Source organism: Rhinoderma darwinii, chromosome 5 (assembly GCF_050947455.1).
Source record: "Rhinoderma darwinii isolate aRhiDar2 chromosome 5, aRhiDar2.hap1, whole genome shotgun sequence".
NCBI lineage: Eukaryota > Metazoa > Chordata > Amphibia > Anura > Rhinodermatidae > Rhinoderma > Rhinoderma darwinii.
The window spans coordinates 312,182,516-312,204,113 of NC_134691.1; the positions used below are offsets into that span (position 1 = coordinate 312,182,516).

Here is a 21,598-nt window from a genome sequence, read left to right on the forward strand (position 1 = left end):
GAGACATCTGATCTAAGGGGATACCACATGAAGTGATGAAGATGGAGATTACTGTACATTGTACCAGAGTGGATCAGGTGTTCTCTCCTTTTTTTTTTTTTTAAATGAATCATGAGGTGTTTTGTACCCCTCCTCCTTCTTAGAATATGACTGAACAGGAATAGGTTGCTGCAGGTGAGTCAGTGTAACACATCGATCCCACGATTATCTTTCCAGCGCTAAAGTAAGCAGCCAGACAATGGGATGAATAAGCACGGCTAAAAGGTTAAGTAAATGTTTATCCGAGGGAGGTTCTAAAGTGTGACTCTAATGGGCAAATATTACAGAAACTGCAGTTTTATTTGTAGTTTTAAAGAAACACTAAACCTAGAAGTGAAGGATAACCGTATGCAGGAGAAAAACTTTCCCTCGCTGTTTTTCCTTCTGCAGGATCTTCTGCATGTTCTTGAAACAAGCAGTCTTGATGAAATTCTGCATGGAACACAAGGGTTATGCTGGGTTCACATGGTGTGGTCAAAATGCGTTTTTTGCAGCCACACTGCGTGAACCCAGCCTAAGCCTCCTGCTGATCTCTTCCATTTGCAACTGGTGAATGGCAGTGGTGGGGTTTAGCAAAGGGGTGTGGCTAATAACCTGTGTGTTAGGGCTTATTCAGACTAACGTATAATACGTCCGTGCAACGCGCGTGATTTTCACGCGCTTCGCACGGACCTATGTTGGTCAATGAGGCCGTTCAGACTGTCAGTGATTTTCACGCAGCGTGTGTGCGCTGCGTAAAACTCACGACATGTCCTATATTTGCCTGTTTTTCACGCATCACGCACCCATTGAAGTTAATGGGTGCGTGAAAACCGTGCACGGCACACGGAGGCACTTCCGTGTGCCGCGCGCTACAGTAGTCAAAACTATGAATGAAAACAGAAAAGCACAACGTGCTTTTCTGTTTACAAACATAAAAACAGAGTGTCCTAATGATGGCGGCTGCGCGAAAATCATGCAGCCATGCACCATATCATGTTGACACACGGAGCTTTTATGGACCTTTTGCGCGTGCAAAACGCACACACTCGTGTGAATCCCGCCTTATACTGCAGACAGGGCAGGAGGGGAAGGCTCCCACTGCAACCAGTTGTCTTATAGCCAGAAACAAGACCATAAGGAGAAGGAAGGGGAAATGGCTGATCTGGGACATATGATATATGTTTATCAGTGGTAATGTCAATATTGAGACAAAATAAAAGTAGAAAAACTACAGAATACAAGTCATATCAAATGGCCAGAAATAGTGTTATTCCTCATGTAAACACTGAGGCCAGTTCACACTGAGGTTTTTTTACACGTTTTTTGACGCAGAAACCGCATCAGAAAACACGCCAAAAACCGGCTGAAAATGCCTCCCATTTATTTCAATGGAAGGCAGCAGTGTTTTTTCCGCGAGCGGAAAAACGTCTCGCGGGGAAAAAATCGACACGCCCTATTTTTGGGCGTTTACGTCTCTGACATCAATGTGAGGCAGGGTGAAAAACGTGGCAAACGGCGTGCAAGCAAATCAAAATCTGCCTCAAAATTCCATCTCAGAATTTTCTGCCTGCAATAAACTCTGTGTGAACATAGCCTTATTCTGAAATGTTAGGTACGCTTTAAGCTCTGTTCATACTGGCGCCATGGTTTACATTTTTCTAATGAGTCCATTAATTTAATAAATTTTAAAATTTACAAAAATATAAAATTTTTAAGACTCTCCTTTAACTGCATACACAGACTAAAAAAATATTACTGTATTCCCTAATAGGCACCTGATCATATTTCCATGAATAGGCACAATATGTTGGGGTAAAGAACTATGCCAGAATTTTGTTAAAAAATAAAATAATAAAAATGTAAGTTCGTGTATGTGACACACAAAAATGTTTAAAAAAAATAAAATAACGTTTTGGATAAATGATTAAATACTTGGAAAACAACCCCCACATATTTGGTATCTCCATGTGCATAACAACTTATACTTTACTTTTTATTGATTCAATTTTTGGGTACAAAAAAAAAACAAAAAAAAAAAAACGCTAACATATACATGCCCCAAAATGGTATAAAATTAAAAGTACAACCTGTCCCGCAAAACAGCAAGGCCTCATTCAGCCACATTGACACAAAAGCTATACAATCCGAAATACTGAGGCGAAAAAACAATAACTGCCTGGTCCTTGAACCCAAAAATGACCTGGTCCTTAAGGGGTTAAGCTGAAGAAGTGATTTAAAGAGGCTCTGTCACCACATTATATGTGGCCTATCTTGTACATAATGTGATTGGCGCTGTAATGTAGATTACAGCAGTGTTTTTTTATTTAGAAAAACTATCATTTTTGACGGAGTTATGACCTATATTAGCTTTATGCTAATGACTTTCTCAATGGATAACTGGGCGTGTTTTACTTTCTGACCAAGTGGGCGTTGTGGAGAGAAGTGTATGACGCTTAAACTCATTAGCATAAAGCTAATATAGGTCGTAACCATCAAAAATGATCGTTTTTCTAAATAAAAAACTGCTGTAATCTACATGACAGCGCTGATCACATCATGTACAAGATACGCCACTTATAATGTGGTGACAGCCTCTTTAAATCTACCATTTACATAACCTGCAGTTTACCTTCAGACCACAAAATGTACATTCTGTAAATAGGGTTTTGATTGCTTCTGGTGTCTGAATTTCTCCCAGTAGACGTCTATATGTGGGGTATTGCCTGTTTCTTGCAGAGCTGTACACGCCTTTGTCCTTTGCTATCTGCATCACCACTGTACGCAGTGTTAAGGATTAAACGCGATCCATCCAATCTCTGCAAGTGCCACAGTGTTAATAATGATTTACAAAATAGGATTGAGCATGGATGTGTCAGTTAGCCTTCAGGAAATGAGTTGACATGTGGCCTGATTAAAAGATTTCCTCTCTGTGATATGGAGTCTGACCATCTAAAGATCTGCATAGAGCGAATTACCCTGATTGGAGGTCCCCTGTGCAGTACCATTGACTTTACACACACCTAGTTAAAGGGAATTCTGGCAGTGAAAGCTGCCTCCCAGAATATTTCATTATATTGCAGGGTTGATGCAGTATTTTGAGCTCTCCTATGATTCATATTTGGCAGCTATACCAGCAGTTAGCACTGCAGAGTTTATGGTTATTGATCCAAATCGTGTAGCATTTTTTTTTCTTTTAGTCTGTGTCTTTGTGTACAGTTAAGGTGAGTATTAAAAAATGGCTTCCGGTATCTGAATTTCTCCTAGTCACTAGGGAAAAAAATAAAGATTTAATTGACCGACTCGTTAGAAAAATTTAAACCGCGGTGCCAGTATGAACAAAGCTTAAAGCGTACCTAACTTTTTAGGTGACTTTTCAGAATAAGCTGTCGTGTGTGTATATATGAGTAATCGCGCTATTTCTGGCCATTATATGACTTGCGGACAACCTAAAATTGAACCATAAAGGGACATAGCCCTAAGAAAGATAGTATACTCAAATAATATACAAAAATGCAAACAAAATACTTTATTGAATATAATCGAAAATAACATATAATGAAAAGAGAATGGGATACATAATATACAGAAATACAAACAGCAGGGTCAGATGGAATAGACCAAGACAGCAGAGTCAATCATCCAAAATTTTGACCAGACCACGCTCCAATAGTGCATATAGTATAATAGTGCACCTATAAATATAGATAGCAAAGTCCACACAAGGTAAATAACTACCAACTGATGATAGCGATACAAAAAAGTAGACAATGGATAATATCCATGCCCACTATAACCTGCAAGATATGCAAAGGAATGAAGTGTCAAGAAAACTCAAATCGTTTTCAGAAGATCGCCAGAATATGAATAAAACACTGACTGAGACACAATCAAAACAAAAGCTAACAGCTAACACATACCCTGGGACATGATGCAGAGCGCAGAAGGTCAAAGAAGATGAATGGCTGAATAAACGCCTCGACGCGCGTTTCGCCCTGTGACCGGCTTCGTCAGGAGGCTACATACATTAAAACTCTAGGGGTTTAAATAATAAATGGACAAGGTTAGGCTCACCTGCGGCGAGTGAAAATCGGCGCTCGACACGCCCACCGTGTATATACTCTTCATGTAATATATTTTTATATATATATTTATTTTTATATTTTAACTTATTCTGTATGGTTCATATATTATAACACTATTTCACTCTTTTCACTTCGATTCATATTCATATATTTATATTCACATTTTTATTATTTTTATTATTTTTTATATATATCTAGTTCATTGCACTTCATTACTTTCATTACCATCTTTTTGGTGTATGTCATCCGTGCACGTTTTTTATTTCATTTATTATTCACTTTCTATCACTTTCATCACCATTATTTTTGATGTCTTCTTTATTTTTGCATGTTTCTATCAACGTTTACTATTAATAATTGTCAATTATTGCTGTATATTCTCTACACTATATTTTTAATATATGCATCTACTACTGACATTTGTATATTTGTATATTTGCTTTTTTATATCGATTATACTTGTCTCACTTACATATAAATATTGCTAGCTGGTCTCTTCTCTGCAGGTACTCCACATGACTTTATCTGTCAATTTCTTATTTTTATTTTTTCCTTGCTTTTCTGCGTTGTCTCTCCTGCGGTGTCTGCACAGACGCTCGATCGCGCGCCTGTGGTGGGGCAGGCATTCGGGAGTGCCGCTTAGCGTCTAGGGTTGCCATGGTGATGATTCATCACGTGGTGCCCGTCACATGACGCGCGGCGCATCCCGTGATGCGTGCGCCGCCCGGTGGGCGTGTCGAGCGCCGATTTTCACTCGCCGCAGGTGAGCCTAACCTTGTCCATTTATTATTTAAACCCCTAGAGTTTTAATGTATGTAGCCTCCTGACGAAGCCGGTCACAGGGCGAAACGCGCGTCGAGGCGTTTATTCAGCCATTCATCTTCTTTGACCTTCTGCGCTCTGCATCATGTCCCAGGGTATGTGTTAGCTGTTAGCTTTTGTTTTGATTGTGTCTCAGTCAGTGTTTTATTCATATTCTGGCGATCTTCTGAAAACTATTTGAGTTTTCTTGACACTTCATTCCTTTGCATATCTTGCAGGTTATAGTGGGCATGGATATTATCCATTGTCTACTTTTTTGTATCGCTATCATCAGTTGGTAGTTATTTACCTTGTGTGGACTTTGCTATCTATATTTATAGGTGCACTATTATACTATATGCACTATTGGAGCGTGGTCTGGTCAAAATTTTGGATGATTGACTCTGCTGTCTTGGTCTATTCCATCTGACCCTGCTGTTTGTATTTCTGTATATTATGTATCCCATTCTCTTTTCATTATATGTTATTTTCGATTATATTCAATAAAGTATTTTGTTTGCATTTTTGTATATTATTTGAGTATACTATCTTTCTTAGGGCTATGTCCCTTTATGGTTCAATTTTAGGTTGTCTACTTACAATAAGGGACCCCAATATACGCCATCTTTCTGGTGTGAGTTTTTTTTAGGTTGTCTCATTATATGACTTGCGGTCTACTTTTTTTTTTCAGTTTTCCCCCATGCGGGCTCCATCTCTTGGGTGAGACCGTAAGGCCTCATGCATATAAATGTGTATTTGCGTTCGCGATTCATCTGCAAAAATGCGGATGAATTGCGGAACCATTCAATTCTATGGGCCCTTTTACACGGGTCCGTGATTTGCGGACGTCCCACAGATGACACTGCGGCCGTCCATGCCGCAATCCTGGACCGTTCACACAGATACAGCTGTGTGCATGAAGCCTAACACTTAACACGTGCCTAAGAATAATCCGCAGGCGCACTAGATCTTTTTACTCGTAGCATTTTTTCTAATCACAGATGAACGATAGGTGGTTTGAAAAATAGTTTTGAGTGTCTGGTAGTTTCCATTAGTACAATCCTGATACATATGCCACCATTTTCTAATACCAGTTTATTCATAGCGACACATATTGTAAATATTAGACTAGTAACATTTACGGATACCAATAATAACAAACATACGTTTTAAGTGTGTGCAATCAATTGTAATTGTTTTATTGTCACATTTTTGTGTGCGTTCAGATAAGGTAATCGTAGTTGCCATCACTCGGACAAACAAATCATAATGATTATTGCTTCAAAGGTCTCCAAGCTAAAAAAAAAAATCACTTGGGTTCCCTTTAAGATCCAAAATACAATCATTTAGGAGCCAAATAATTTTTACACTATTACATTATAACTTAAAAAATTTTCCACCTTTATACTGAACACACATCTTGCTTCCAAATACTATGCAAACACAAATAAATACCGCCTCATACTGAGCGCACAAATACCGCCTCATACTGAGCGCATCAATAAGTACCGCCTCATACTGAGCGCACAAATACCGCCTCATACTGAGCGCATCAATAAATACCGCCTCATACTGAGCGCACCAATAAATACCGCCTCATACTGAGCGCACCAATAAATACCGCCTCATACTGAGCGCACCAATAAATGCTGCCTTATACTGAGCGCACCAACAAATACCGTCTTATACTGAGCGCACCAACAAATACCGCCTTATACTGCGCGCACAAACACCGCCTTATACTGCGCGCACAAACACCGCCTTATACTGCGCGCACAAACACCGCCTTATACTGCGCGCACAAACACCGCCTTATACTGCGCGCACAAACACCGCCTTATACTGCGCGCACAAACACCGCCTTATACTGCGCGCACAAACACCGCCTTATACTGCGCGCACAAACACCGCCTTATACTGCGCGCACAAACACCGCCTTATACTGCGCGCACAAACACCGCCTTATACTGCGCGCACAAACACCGCCTTATACTGCGCGCACAAACACCGCCTTATACTGCGCGCACAAACACCGCCTTATACTGCGCGCACAAACACCGCCTTATACTGCGCGCACAAACACCGCCTTATACTGCGCGCACAAACACCGCCTTATACTGCGCGCACAAACACCGCCTTATACTGCGCGCACAAACACCGCCTTATACTGCGCGCACAAACACCGCCTTATACTGCGCGCACAAACACCGCCTTATACTGCGCGCACAAACACCGCCTTATACTGCGCGCACAAACACCGCCTTATACTGCGCGCACAAACACCGCCTTATACTGCGCGCACAAACACCGCCTTATACTGCGCGCACAAACACCGCCTTATACTGCGCGCACAAACACCGCCTTATACTGCGCGCACAAACACCGCCTTATACTGCGCGCACAAACACCGCCTTATACTGCGCGCACAAACACCGCCTTATACTGCGCGCACAAACACCGCCTTATACTGCGCGCACAAACACCGCCTTATACTGCGCGCACAAACACCGCCTTATACTGCGCGCACAAACACCGCCTTATACTGCGCGCACAAACACCGCCTTATACTGCGCGCACAAACACCGCCTTATACTGCGCGCACAAACACCGCCTTATACTGCGCGCACAAACACCGCCTTATACTGCGCGCACAAACACCGCCTTATACTGCGCGCACAAACACCGCCTTATACTGCGCGCACAAACACCGCCTTATACTGCGCGCACAAACACCGCCTTATACTGCGCGCACAAACACCGCCTTATACTGCGCGCACAAACACCGCCTTATACTGCGCGCACAAACACCGCCTTATACTGCGCGCACAAACACCGCCTTATACTGCGCGCACAAACACCGCCTTATACTGCGCGCACAAACACCGCCTTATACTGCGCGCACAAACACCGCCTTATACTGCGCGCACAAACACCGCCTTATACTGCGCGCACAAACACCGCCTTATACTGCGCGCACAAACACCGCCTTATACTGCGCGCACAAACACCGCCTTATACTGCGCGCACAAACACCGCCTTATACTGCGCGCACAAACACCGCCTTATACTGAGCGCACAAATAAATACCGCCTTATACTGAGCGCACAAAGCCACCATATACTGTAAACACGAATGTAATGCTACCAAACACTGTTAATGTTGTGTTCTTTTTCTTTTTTTTTGCATTCTTAAAAAAAACTATAGAATAAAGATCTGATCTTGCTGGAGATTTTTCTCTGGCGCTTCCCTCCCCAGTAACAGGCTTAACTGCAATATCTCAAAGTGGATTATCTCTGAGTATTAGGGATAAAATCATTACATTTATCTTTGTAATCTTCCCGAAAAAAAACAAAAAACAACAACCTGAAATTGCATTCACACTCGAAAGACTCTAAAACAACGGCTCAGTAGGTATAATCCTGCTTGAAAATGTTCATTGTGTATTTGACCTCCAGTCAGATCCTGATGACCTTGTCTTGTGTTACCATATTCCTGGAAGTGCAAATGAAATTATTTTATTTAAAAAAATAAAATAAAATAATTCTGAATATTTCTGATACGTAGTGAGGAAAATTGTATCAAAACTGGTGCAAAAGAAAAGTGGAGACGTTGCCCATGACAATCCATCAGATTCCGCCTCTCATTTTTTTGGAAGGCCCTTATGGGCTGCTATTTCACGAATCCTTTGCACCAGTTTTGATAAATCTTCCCCGTTGTGTTTTGGCGTCGCATACACAACAACTGGTTGAAAATGTGCAATTTTCTTTGAGGTTTGGAAAAAACGAATTGCCTTCTAGGCCAATGATGCCCTTCAGCCTAGCACTAAATTCAAGTCTGTACACCTATTCCATTTGGCCTATGAGAGCCACCGTCCTTCACGTCTTCTACTTCTCTTTTAGTACTTTGACTGCACTTTTTTTTTTAACTCTTCAGACTCCAGTAACATTTACATGCCATGATCAGCACTGGCTCGCTGTAAATTGTGCAGGGACTGGAGGGGAAACCGCATAGTATTGAGTACAACATGAGCTATGGACTTTTTTTCCAGTTTGACCAAATCACAGAAAAGTCTTATGACTACGAAGTTTCTTAGACTCTAAAGATCTAATTTCATATTAACATTCAAGCACATTACATACTCTTAATTATAGTATTTGCGAAGGTCGGAGTACGAAAGAAATTCTTTCTTTTTCAGCTGTTGAGTAATTTCTGGTTGCTAAGGCGCGCTGATTATTGGTTTCCCTAGAAACCAGACTGAGCTTAACCATTCTCAAACCACACTTTACTAAAATCTGCTTATTATGGCAGTGAGATAGGAAGAGGTAAATTTTAGGTGGAGAACCTTTTTAAAGTTCTTACCTTTAACAATATGTATATAAGGACTTATGCACACAGTTGTGAATCTGGGTTTTATGGATATGTTATACGACGCCCAAAGACTGCTACGAGCCCATGGTGTATATATTTGTCTGTACGGAGGCATACACAGATGTTTGTCCACAGATTCACAATGCATACGTGAGAGGAAAATGGCGCAATTCTCCAATATGTCATATTACGTAGGTTATTCTACACTCTTAGCAATATAGAGGCACCAATCTGCGGCACACGGAGTGCCTACCAGTCTGTTTTACGGACCCATAAGGACTTCTTGTTCAATTGTAAAGTCTCAGACATTGGCATCCTATTATATTTCTGTTTGCTTGTAGTGTTTTTCAGTATATTTGTTATGGTCCACGTTGTATACTTTGTGCATATCCTGCCTGTTTTTTTTTTTTCCTCCTGAGTTGGAGAAAAGACACGTCTTCCAGGTCTGTGGTATTTTTGGTTAATAAAGCGCATAATTCTGGGTTTACAGAACAAACGGTTAAGTCCTGTTTTGATGTGTTAAATCTGCTTTAATCTCGGTGAATTTCCGTGTCTACAGGTTGTGATTACAGGCTTTTATAACTCGGCTTTCCGACAATTCTTGTTTTAGAGGGAAACTAAACTGTCCTTTGTTGTGTATTGTGTCATAGGTTGAGTGTTGACTCTTCGCATGTATAATGTCAGACATTCACCTGGACTATATAGGATTTTGGATGGACATAACAAACCCATAGATTTAAGATAAGATTTATGTACTTAATTTATCTGTAATCTGTCATTGCCAGGAAGAGTGGAATTCTCCTTTCACTTTTGTTCTGATCGTGTGTATGCGGACTAAATGTGGCAAATATAATATAGTGTATTTGTATATTGGTAAAGACTAGGAGAGAGCGCTTTAAAGAGGCTCTGTCACCAGATTTTGCAACCCCTATCTGCTATTGCAGCAGATCGGCGCTGCAATGTAGATTACAGTAACGTTTTTATTTGTAAAAAAACGAGCATTTTTTGCCAAGTTATGGCCATTTTTGTAGTTATGCAAATGAGGCTTGCAAAAGTCCAAGTGGGCGTGTATTATGTGCGTACATCGGGGCGTTTTTACTACTTTTACTAGCTGGGCGTTCTGATGAGAAGTATCATCCACTTCTCTTCAGAACGCCCAGCTTCTGCCAGATCACGCTGTGACGTCACTCACAGGTCCTGCATCGTGTCAGACGAGCGAGGACACATCGGCACCAGAGGCTTCAGTTGATTCTGCAGCAGCATCGGCGTTTGCAGGTAAATCGATGTAGCTACTTACCTGCAAACGCTGATGCTGCTGCAGAATCAACTGTAGCCTCTGGTGCCGGTGTGTCCTCGCTCGTCTGACACGATGCAGGACCTGTGAGTGACGTCACAGCGTGATCTGGCAGAAGCTGGGCGTTCTGGTGGATGATACTTCTCATCAGAACGCCCAGCTAGTAAAAGTATTAAAAACGCCCCGATGTACGCACATAATACACGCCCAGTTGGACTTTTACTTTTAAACACACCCACTTGGACTTTTGCAAGCCTCATTTGCATAACTACAAAAATGGTCATAACTTGGCCAAAAATGCTCTTTTAAAAAAAATAAAAACGTTACTGTTATCTACATTGCAGCGCCTATCTGCTGCAATAGCAGATAGGGGTTGCAAAATCTGGTGACAGAGCCTCTTTAACATGTATACAGATACATACATATCCCTGAATGTAGCCATGGCCAGTATGATAAACGCCTCCGTTGTGTACATTGTGGGATTCAATCAGAACCGGGAATCCGTGTAAAATAGAAATTTATAAAGGTATTATAAAGATCTTTTCTCATAAATGTTGTTTTTTTTGTTCCCTTTTTTTTTTCCTGTTTTCAACTGTATCTGCGTATTAAAGACACAGATACAGTTGAAACCAATGGTAGAGCAGAGCACGATAAAGTCGCTGCTCTACCGTTCACTTTTTATGGCCGGACACTCGCTGCTCGGCGCAGACAGGCTTGAGGCAGTGATGTCATCGGGCCTGTTTGCGCCGAGCCACTCAGACCGGAGCAGCAAAGGAAGCTACTACACATCTTTACAACAGGGATAGGTGAGTATGCAGCTGTGGGGGCATTATAATGTGTGAGGGCAGTGTCGGGGTATATTTTATATACAGTAGTATACAGCAGGCTCGGGATAAATATTTAATGGCGTAGCATGCAAACAGGGGTGTGGCCTAAATTGTTCATCAATTGTAATCGAGGTTACACGTTCAATTAATCGTGGTATTGATTTAGGTCCTAATTGCCCAGTCCTACTATAATGTTTAGAATCCCTTTTAATATTTTCTGTTTTAATGTTTTTCTTGAGTTTTTTCATAGATAAAGGAACATGTACATAAGTATAAAATAGCAATACAGTTTACGTGGTTTCCGATTGAACCGACTTTGTCTAATAGATGGTGAAACATAAAAGAGAAATAAAATAACATAATAAGGAAAAATAAAACATCAGATTCAAAGATTGCAAGCGATATTTATGCGTAATCGTCTATTACGTCGATCTGTATTAAACCATTTAAGTGCCTTTGTTGCAAGCGTTACAGCACAACCCCCTCAGGGTTCAACTTAACATAGATCACCATTCGTATGTATGTGTGTGTATATATATATATGTGTATATATATATATATATGTGTATATATATATATATTTTTTTTATATTTCCCTGCTTTGCATAGATGTTTGTGTAATTTCACATTTACCCCTGTGTTTATTGCACGACATTGGAGATTAGATATTCGGGCACATTGACCAAATTAAATAATTTTCTTTTAGTTTTTACTTGTAATGTGTTTAGCACAAAATCTAACGTGTTCCCATAATTTTATTTCCTGCTAATTATGTAACGGTCACCACTTACAACATCAGAGAACTGGAAAGTGAAGACCTGCATCGTTGGCAAATAATTGATGTAGAATTTGTGTTTTGCAGCATCAGCACGTCTGTGGTCACTTCTCTTTCAGTCGGTACTCTAGTGAAAGCCGTAGATCTGCAGTAATGATTGTGAGCTTCATATTTGTGGTCCCGATAATGAGCGGGCTTCAAGCTTTTCCACAACATCTTGGGAAGAACCGCATGATCTTTCCAGTCTGTGGACTCCTTACCCCTCCCCATGTCATACCACTGCCCGAATGTACGTGTCTTAGGGGCTCCATCACACACATTATTACTTTTGTAGTGTTTTTAAACACAATCTGAAGCATTTTTCATAGCGTTTTTATTTTGGAACATACATTTTTTTGGGGGGGCACTTCTGAAGTCCTATAGAGAAGCTATAACTAAAGCATATACTGTGTTTTGGAAAAACGCTACTGACCCCGAAAACACCGTCCATCAAAAACGCAGCATAAGTAGGGTTTTCTATATTTCACTATCTGACTAAAACTTGTGGGGAATCAAAAAAAACGTCTAGAACACGTTGGGCACCAATGTACCGTAGTCTCTTATTGACCTGCATGAGCCCAGACCAGCTATGGAGTGCTTTAATGATTGAGACCTTATTACATGTATACTTATCCTACTGCAATTGTTCTTTCTTTTGACAGGACCATAATTATTGGATACAAGTTCACCGACTAGAGCACGGGGATGGTGGCATTTTGGACCTCGATGACATTCTTTGTGACGTGGCTGATGACAAAGACAAAGTAAGTGTGGAACTAATCCTTGGAATGAAGATTTTGGTTTCGAGATGCAGTTGCATTAGCCACTGGCATAGAATGATTTTGTCCGGTGTCCAGATGTGATGCGTTACCGGATTTCTATATTAAAAGGATAATACGGGATAGGCTGTCAATAGCAGATTAGTGGGGGTTAGACTCCCGGCACCCCCGGCGATCAGATGATTGATAGGGCCACAGCATTCGTTGCCATCGCCTTTTCCCAGTTTACACACACAGCGTCGTACACTTCCGTAGTGGCTGTGCCTGGGGTTGTCGGTCCGGTCTGAGTCAAGTGAATGGGACTGAGCTGCAATACCAGGTTCAGCCACTACGGTTGTGTACAGCGCCGTGCTTGATAATCACTGAACAGGCTGCAGTGACTAACGCCACGGCCCCTTCAGTCAGCTGATCAGTGGGGGGTGCCCGGAGTCGAACCCCCACCAATCTGATATTAATGACCTATCCTATTAATAAAAAATGCCCGGAGAACCCCTTTTGACTCTCCAAATTATTATTCAAAAGCTTTATAGTTATGATACATGGTACATTCCACATAGAGATAAACTTTTTTTGGTCATCAGACCTTTGGCATAACATATTTTTTTCCAAATGTCGCACCATGGAATAAGTACATACCAGCGCTTAGCGATATGAATCAATAAATCGTAACCGTTATCCGCTCCGGACATATGCAAAGTTACTACACATATTTATGAGGTTTTTCCTACTTGATATACATTCTGGAAGTTGTAGTTCTACAAACGCACAATGTCCTCAGAGTACATGTTTTGTCTAAATGGGAAGTCAACCATATTACATCTTCTGGAATTACACAGAAACATGTTGGATAATACAATAGTGGGGTTCCCTGAGCTACGAACCCCCCCATAGATTGCCAAAGTGATGGTGCCGCTGTGCTCTGCTGTTGCTTTGTGAATCAGATCTGATAGATTTTCAATGGCAGAAGTATTTGATTAGCTCCAAAATGGTTTGATACATTTTATTTGTTGGTTCTCAGTCCACTGACCGCTACCAGTGGCGTTGTCTGACATGAGAGCGCTGATTTGTAGGTATTAGGCTATGTTCACACTGAGTTTTTTTAATGAGTTTTTTGACGCGGAAACCGTGCCAAAAAACTCGTCAAACGGGCCGAAAACGCCTCCCATTGATTTCAATGGTCAGTAAAACTGCCTCGCGGGAAAAAGAAGCGACATGCCCTATCTTTGGGCGTTTACGCCTCTGACCTCCCATTCAATGGGAGGCAGAGAAAGCGTATTTCGCGGTGTTTTATCCCCGCGGCGCTCAATGGCCGCGAGCGAAAAACTCCAAACGGAATTTTGAGGCAGATATTCCTCCTGCAAAAAACTCAGTGTGAACATAGCCTAAAGTTGCAGTGTTCCACGTCTGCATTGGATGCACTGATTCAGGCCTCTACTATTCCTGTATGTAACTTAATACATATTTACTTGTAAAAAAGCTTCATACTTTCTATATGTAACGTCACCGGCATGTCCTGGAATATGTCAGGAATCCTCACATGACAACTGTCACACTCCTAAAACTAAACATACCAGGAGCGCACATTCACAGCTGGTGCTTGCGGGTTTTTGGAGGGGTCATTGCTGGTAATGGAGGGTCTGCTGACTTACCAAATATTGTCCTCAAAACCAAACATTAGGATCCCCAACTCTGATGCTTTAAAGTGATCCGACTACCTGAACATGAAGCGCTATGATTATCTTCCTGCACATCTTTACTCCGCGTCCTGCGCACTTGTTCACCCAGGCAATTAAACTTCCGGAAAGACGTGAAATAAGTGGAGAACGAAATTCTTATTTTATTACTGAACCTTGCAAGACTTGAAGTGCAGGATTTGTGTGAATGAGGTTATCAGGTTGTAGACGCTCTTCCTGTCTCCTAAGTCTGTATGATCTTAGTTTAGGGCCGGGGGTGTTGGTTATCCTCCGTGTCATTGTCCATCATCTGTCTCGGGCTCTAGTAGTCACCTGGGTGTTCCCCGCCAAGCTGGTATTTCTTCATCTTCAAATCCGGGTTGTCTTTATGCAAGTCACAGCTACTATTGATCGCTAATAATATTTACACTAAGGCACCAGCCCTATCCTGTGGCAGATCTTGAGAATCGTGTATATATAATATACGCCGAGTTATCGTATGGCCCTGTAATGAGGACTGTGGGGTAAAAAAAAGTCTCCCTTAAAGGGCTGTTGTCCTTTATTTTCATACTAATCCTGTTTAACCCCTTAATAATCAGGCCTGAGAGGGCCTCAATGACCAGCTTTAATTTTTTATGCAGCTTTTTTTCATGCGGAAGAAATGGTATTATTTTTCTGCACTGTTGGGGGGGACGGGGGACATATAAATAAATATTTGTATTTTATTTTTTACATTTTTTTATTTTTTTGTGCCTTTGTAAATATGGTTGCATGGTTAAATGTGAACCGAAGTCGTAAGGATGGCGCAGTCACGAATTAGTCACGGTTGGACGATCTGCAGATATGTTTTTCTGACAGTAGGAAGGCGGAAAACTGCTCTAATCTGCAAGGCAAATATTTCTTACTACGATCATCATCCTGCTGCATGCTATAGCTGTAGAAAAACTTGGTGGGGAATATTTAGGGGTAAGAGGTCTCCAGCGTGCAGCTGCTGTAAAACAACACCTCCCAGCATGCCCTGAAAGCAAGACATACAGGGAATGCTGGGAGTTGTAGTTTCACAATGGAGCATGAGGTGTTCCTGATAGGGGTACGTGCTCTGAATGTTTTGTTTGTCTTTGGACTCCAAAAAATGAATGGGATCGTTCTTTACAAGTCCGTCTCTTGAAGCCTTTTTACACCCCGTGTCCTAATCCTTTAAGTATAGAAAAGACTGTCGATAGCTTTTTAATAAGGGGAATATTTGTGCTACATCTGTGCATTTACATCCATGAGGATTTATTTTCTCACACGCTTTTAATGTAAACCTATTGTAACCCCGGCTGCATTTCTTTACTTTTCAAAGGATGTGGCCAGGCCCATATACCTCTATCCAAACTATGCCACGGTTCTTATATGCCCCCTAGTGGCCGTATTGGTTCGATGTTGAGTATGTGTGTGTTTAGAGATAAACAGTCTTGTCTTAATTTCATGCCGCTGAGGGGATGTTCACACATGGCAGAATAGTTGCAGAAACAGCAAGTCTGCCACGTGTTAACATCCCCCTAAAGCCTAGTTCACGTTTTGTTTTTGTACTATATTTATCGTGTACGTCTGGAAAACTCCTGACGTATGCGCAACATGTGTACATAGGGCTATATTAGCCTGACCGAGCTTAAAGGACTGTCCTTTTGGACTCCATCAGGCTGGTATACTTTTTTTTTTTTTTTTTCTTTTTTTAATTTATGCAATAGCGTAGTAGACTACGGAATCCACATAGAACGGAATCCACCTTTAAAAAAAAAACTCACTGTATTTGGTTTTTAAGGCTATATTCACATCTGCCTTTGTTCTGTTTTTCTTCTCCGTCAGAGGAGCAGAACAAGGGAATAACGGTAGCCAGCGCCCGACGGAAAGCATTGACTTTATTTGGTTCCGCCGACTTGTCCGTGATTTGACCGTAGCGCCACTTGCTGCGCGATTTGTCTCCGGTGATCTCGGCCGGACCTGCGACAGAGGCCCCTTTATAGCCTATGGGTGGTGGATATGTTACCAGATGCCTGATCTATCACCCATAGACTATAATAATATCTGTTTAACGTTTACATCATGAACTTGAATAAACCTGTTCATGGCGTATCCGTTTACTGGATACCGTTACAATCTATGGGTGATTCCTCTTAGGACATTCCTCACAGCCTATGTTTAATGTATATGTTGGGAGCTTTTCCTTGCGTATAGGTCAAATGAAGGCTAAGGGTGTGTTCACATCACCCTTCTGTTAATAAACCTGTTGTAAACAGGGCCTAATATGTATTCTTTGTTCTTCCCAAATACATAGTGTGTAGGAAAGAGGGAGTTCGACGTGATTATTTATTACCAATCACATCATTATTAGATATAATAAAGCTCTCGTTTACAGTGATAAAATATATTTTCTGTATGTGACCTGTAACCTTATTGGTTTTCTTTTTCATAATTTAGTGTTTAGCTTTTAGTATTTCATATTCTGCACTTTCTAAACTACAAACTATACATCTTATTTTCTTCTCTCCACTGCCATCTAGTGGATGACTCTTGTATATATAATGGAGAATATTTCGTGTCTTACATGTAATCATGTAGGTCTCCTTATCACGCATGTCTGAAGAGCCCCATTGAGTTGCATAGGTCCGTTTTCACGTACAGCGCACGGACGTATAAAACGTTCGTCTGAATAAGGCCTCGTTCACACCTGCATAATCATAATCTGTATTGTACATTACCAAAGAAAGTAAATTCCCACTTGCTTAATTTCATTCAATTTTTTTTTTTACATTTTATGCACTTCGTATTACCATCTTCCAGTAGCTCCATGCAAATACCTTTTTTTTTTTTTTTTTTTTTAACCTTAGAAGTCAAAAGACTGAAAAATATGAATCTACAATATGGGACTATATTTTACATTCATATAACAAAATAAAATATATATAATGTATTTAACAACATGGGGGTAAATACAGATGTAAAATACTGGAACACCTCAGAGCTAGAATGGGTTGTCTCATGTCAACAAGCCCTTTTCCTGTTCTCTATTAGGTCTTATGGACGTCATAGATTGGGATCCCGCCTTAACGAGCAGCATCTCTCTGGTGGACCTGATCTGTCCATGTATTACATGGACGTCCATTCATTCAAATGGCTACATGTTCGTACCTTTCCTTATAGATTCCCTGTGCAATTATTTGTTGTGTTATATGTATAAGAAAAAACATAGAAGTGGAAGTGTTATTGTGTTATATTCAGTTACATTTGGCACTGTTGTCAGGGGTCCAACCAACGACGACATCTGAGTGGAGTTTGGGTAGTTTTCCTCCGCGTTCTCCACTTTCCTCCCACACTGATGGGTTAACAGGCTTCCTATGAAATTGGCCCTAGTGTGTGTGAGCGTTATGGAAATTAGATTGTGAGGTTAAGACAATGTTTTTACCATCCTGCAGAATATATTGGATATAGATCTATAATATATGCACATATATATGTGTATACATACATACATACATACATACATACATACATACATACATGTGTCTTACAGGAAATAAAATCCGGTTAGTAGTGCATTGAACGGCTTAGTATTTGTATTCTAGACAATGCATTTAGCTTACATACAATTGTACAAGCTTTCATTATTTGAAAAATTTAGCTGCTCGCTGTGGCTCAGATTTTTTTTTCTTCTTACTGCAATGTCACGCTGTTCTCTGCTGATGAACAACGTATTATTTTTACTTTGATTTTCTATGACGCCGGATTTCTTACATGGTGCTAGAAGGCAATTATTATAATCTGGATCCATTATGTTTTTTTATTTGGACACGGACCAAAAAAATAGATTTTCTTTTTTCTTTTAGACTTCAAAGCTTTCGCTTTCTTGACATAATAATTATACGGAGACTGATTGTTCTTGAAACCGGTTGTAGTTACTACTATTACCACTAGGTGGAGTCCTAAGCCTATTGGTTTTTCCATGGTAATTTTTATTTTGCTGCATACTAAATATACCTGTTGTCCCTCATTCCTGTTCTTGTTTATGAAGAATTTCTAGTCATCTTGATGTTTTCTTGTCTTTTAATAAGTAAACGGTTATTTGTCATTTTATGAATAATTACATGTTTCCAAAGGATGTTGTCATGTTGTGGATCAACAGTATGCGGCGATCACATTCACCGCTTATTTGTAACGTGAAGGAAATCTCAGAAAGCAGATATAGGGTAGCCCGGCACATGTATGACTAGCTGGCTTTTAATCTAACTCCCTGTTGTCACATAGTTAATATAATTTCTCCTTCGTCTTGTGGGTCATTCTGGCACTAAAATCGAAAAAAAAAAAAGTATAATATTAATAATTTACATAAAAGTAAATAATGTCGGTACTGGAACGCATAGAGCAAAGCTGATTATAAAATGTCAATAGCCGCTTATTTGGAACCTGTCATTTGGACAATCCCTTTAACATTCAATGTCTTATAAATGGTCATCTAAGTCTGAGCTGGATGGCACAATGGCAACCACTTTAGATGCCCATCGAAGTGCTTGCCACATATGCTTGTGCTCTTTGCCAACTTACCAAATGTATGATGGCAAGAACTAGGGGCACAATGATGGGAGCATGACTGTCTGGATCAGACAACACCGGGTTCGTTTGCAGGCTGTAACCATGGAGACTCATAGGTCTGCATAGGAGCTGTAGAGACAAAACAGTAGGATATTTTGAAGCAAGTCTTTTTGCAAAGTTGCTTAATTTTTTTTAATTTTACATTCATTGAATCAATACAAATTATTGTAAAGGGGGACCTATCTAATCCGGGCTCTGTGAAAGCGTGGGGTGCCTTGGTAACATGTTGGCAAGAGCGGTCATTTAAAGGGGATGTTCATGAAGGGCCATATGGACACTAGTCTGATTGACAACCCCTTGAGATTTTAAAATACACACCGCTGGTCAATTTATGTGCAGAAAAAATCTGCACGGTGTAGATGAGATTTCTTGAAATCTCATTTACTTTGGGTATTGGGCTGTGGATTTTCCGCATGCAAATACGTGCGGCAAATCCTCAAGTAATACGCATCATGTGTATTCAGCATTAAAGCGTCTCTGTCACCAGATTATAAGTGCCCTGTCTCCTACGTAATGTGATCGGCGCTGGAATGTAGATCAGTGTTTTTGTATTTAGAATTTTTTTTGCACGTTATGAGCTAGTTTACATTTATGCTAATTAGTTTCTTAATAGACAACTGGGTGTGTTTTTACTTTTTACCAACTGGGCGTTGTACAATCAGTGACCAATCAGCCTCATACACTTCTCATTGTTCCAGCCCATTGTTACAGCGTGATTGTGCAGTGAAAGCAGCTGGGCTACGCGTGTGAATTTCACACGTGTCGCACGGACCTATGTTAGTCTATGGGGCCGTTCAGACCGTCAGTGATTTTCACGCAGCGTGTGTCCGCTGCGTAAAACTCACGACATGTCCTATATTTGCCTGTTTTTTGCGCATCACGAACCCATTGAAGTCGATGGCTGCGTGAAAACCGCGCATGGCACACGGATGCGCGCTACAGTAGTCAAAACTATGACTGAAAACAGAAAAGCACCACGTCCTTTTCTGTTTACAAACATAAAACCAGGGTGTCATAATGAAGGCGGCTGCGCGAAAATCACGCAGCCTCGCATCATATGCTGATGACACGGAGCTTTTATGGACCTTTTGCGCGCACAAAACGCACACACTCGTGTGAATCCGGCCTTATTTCAACTAGTACTCCTTTGTAAATATTTGCATTTCCTATGAAATAATACTGAAGTTTCTCTTTTTTTTTTAAAAAAAAAGAAAACTGCACTGTGCCATTCCTCTGTTATTCCCCTGGGAAATGCAGGTGTAAATTGACAACTTGCTGTTACTATTCCTCTTGTCAATTGGCTGTCTCACTATCCGCACTGATTAGACAGTGGAAGACTATGTAGGGACATGCCCCATTGACAGGGAGTATGGTAACACCCAGTTGTCAATTTGTTTAACAAATTTCCAGGAGGAATAACAGAGGAATGTCACAAGGAAGAATTCTAAGAAAAGATGCTGAAAGCTAATACCGGCATTTCCTAAAACAGACACGAGAGCTGACCAGTCCATTTAATAGCCCCAAAGTAGATGTGCAGCACACGGCTCCTTTATGGGACAAGTCCTTATTCAATCTTTTCTTGTCTAGAAATTGTCCGTATCGCTACAATTCCTGGAGACTGTATTCCGTGCTTACTCCATAGGATTGTACAGGAATGTATGAAGATTCATTAGCCAGGCACATGTAGGGGGTCCAATGAGGATTTGTGCAGTGAGTTATTGAAGATCACCCACAAGCTTTGGCATGGGCAGTAAATGATTATTAGTCTGGGCTTCGTCCAGCCCAGTATGTGTACATGATAAAGTGCCATCATTTATTTCTCCTCCCTGTAGGACGCCATTAGGCTCTTCTTACAGACCCGCTAGTTCTTGACTGGTGTCCAACATCACCATAGGCTTTGCTTTTGCCGGTGGAGGGTCAGCAGGATTTACAAAAATATAACCAGTGTGCTGCAAAAATAGCGACAGCTTGACTACTTAGTCTCCTCTCTCCAGCACAGTTTTGAATGATTAATGTGCGTCTGTCTCTTTGCTGCGTGTTTATATGAAGCAGGCACACGTGCTGGGTCTCGGGGCTCGTGCAATTTTCATGGAGCATCTGTTCTCCGAACCTAGAGCGTTAACAAGGCCCGTAATATGGCCTAGCAGATAGTACAGCGGGGAGTCACCTGGGTCGTACTCTTCTCTCATCAGACAGATTTGCACTTCTCTCACATATGGTTAAATTGACTCCCCATTCTCACACTGTGTGCATAATTAATGAAAGGAGCGAGGCCGGCATGATTTCCGGCCAGGAATAGGTTATTCT

The 21,598-nt window shown here is 41.0% G+C and overlaps 1 protein-coding gene across 15 annotated transcripts in view; it reads left to right on the forward strand.

Annotated features, from left to right (window-relative positions):
• Window positions 1-21,598, forward strand: part of PARD3 (par-3 family cell polarity regulator) — a 527,506-nt gene that overhangs the window by 64,853 nt on the left and 441,055 nt on the right. For all 15 annotated transcript variants that reach the window (XM_075827466.1, XM_075827455.1, XM_075827461.1 and 12 more), the window contains exon 2: window positions 12,870-12,971. In XM_075827466.1, coding sequence (XP_075683581.1) covers window positions 12,870-12,971 — 102 coding nt within the window. The remainder of the gene's footprint in view (window positions 1-12,869; window positions 12,972-21,598) is intronic.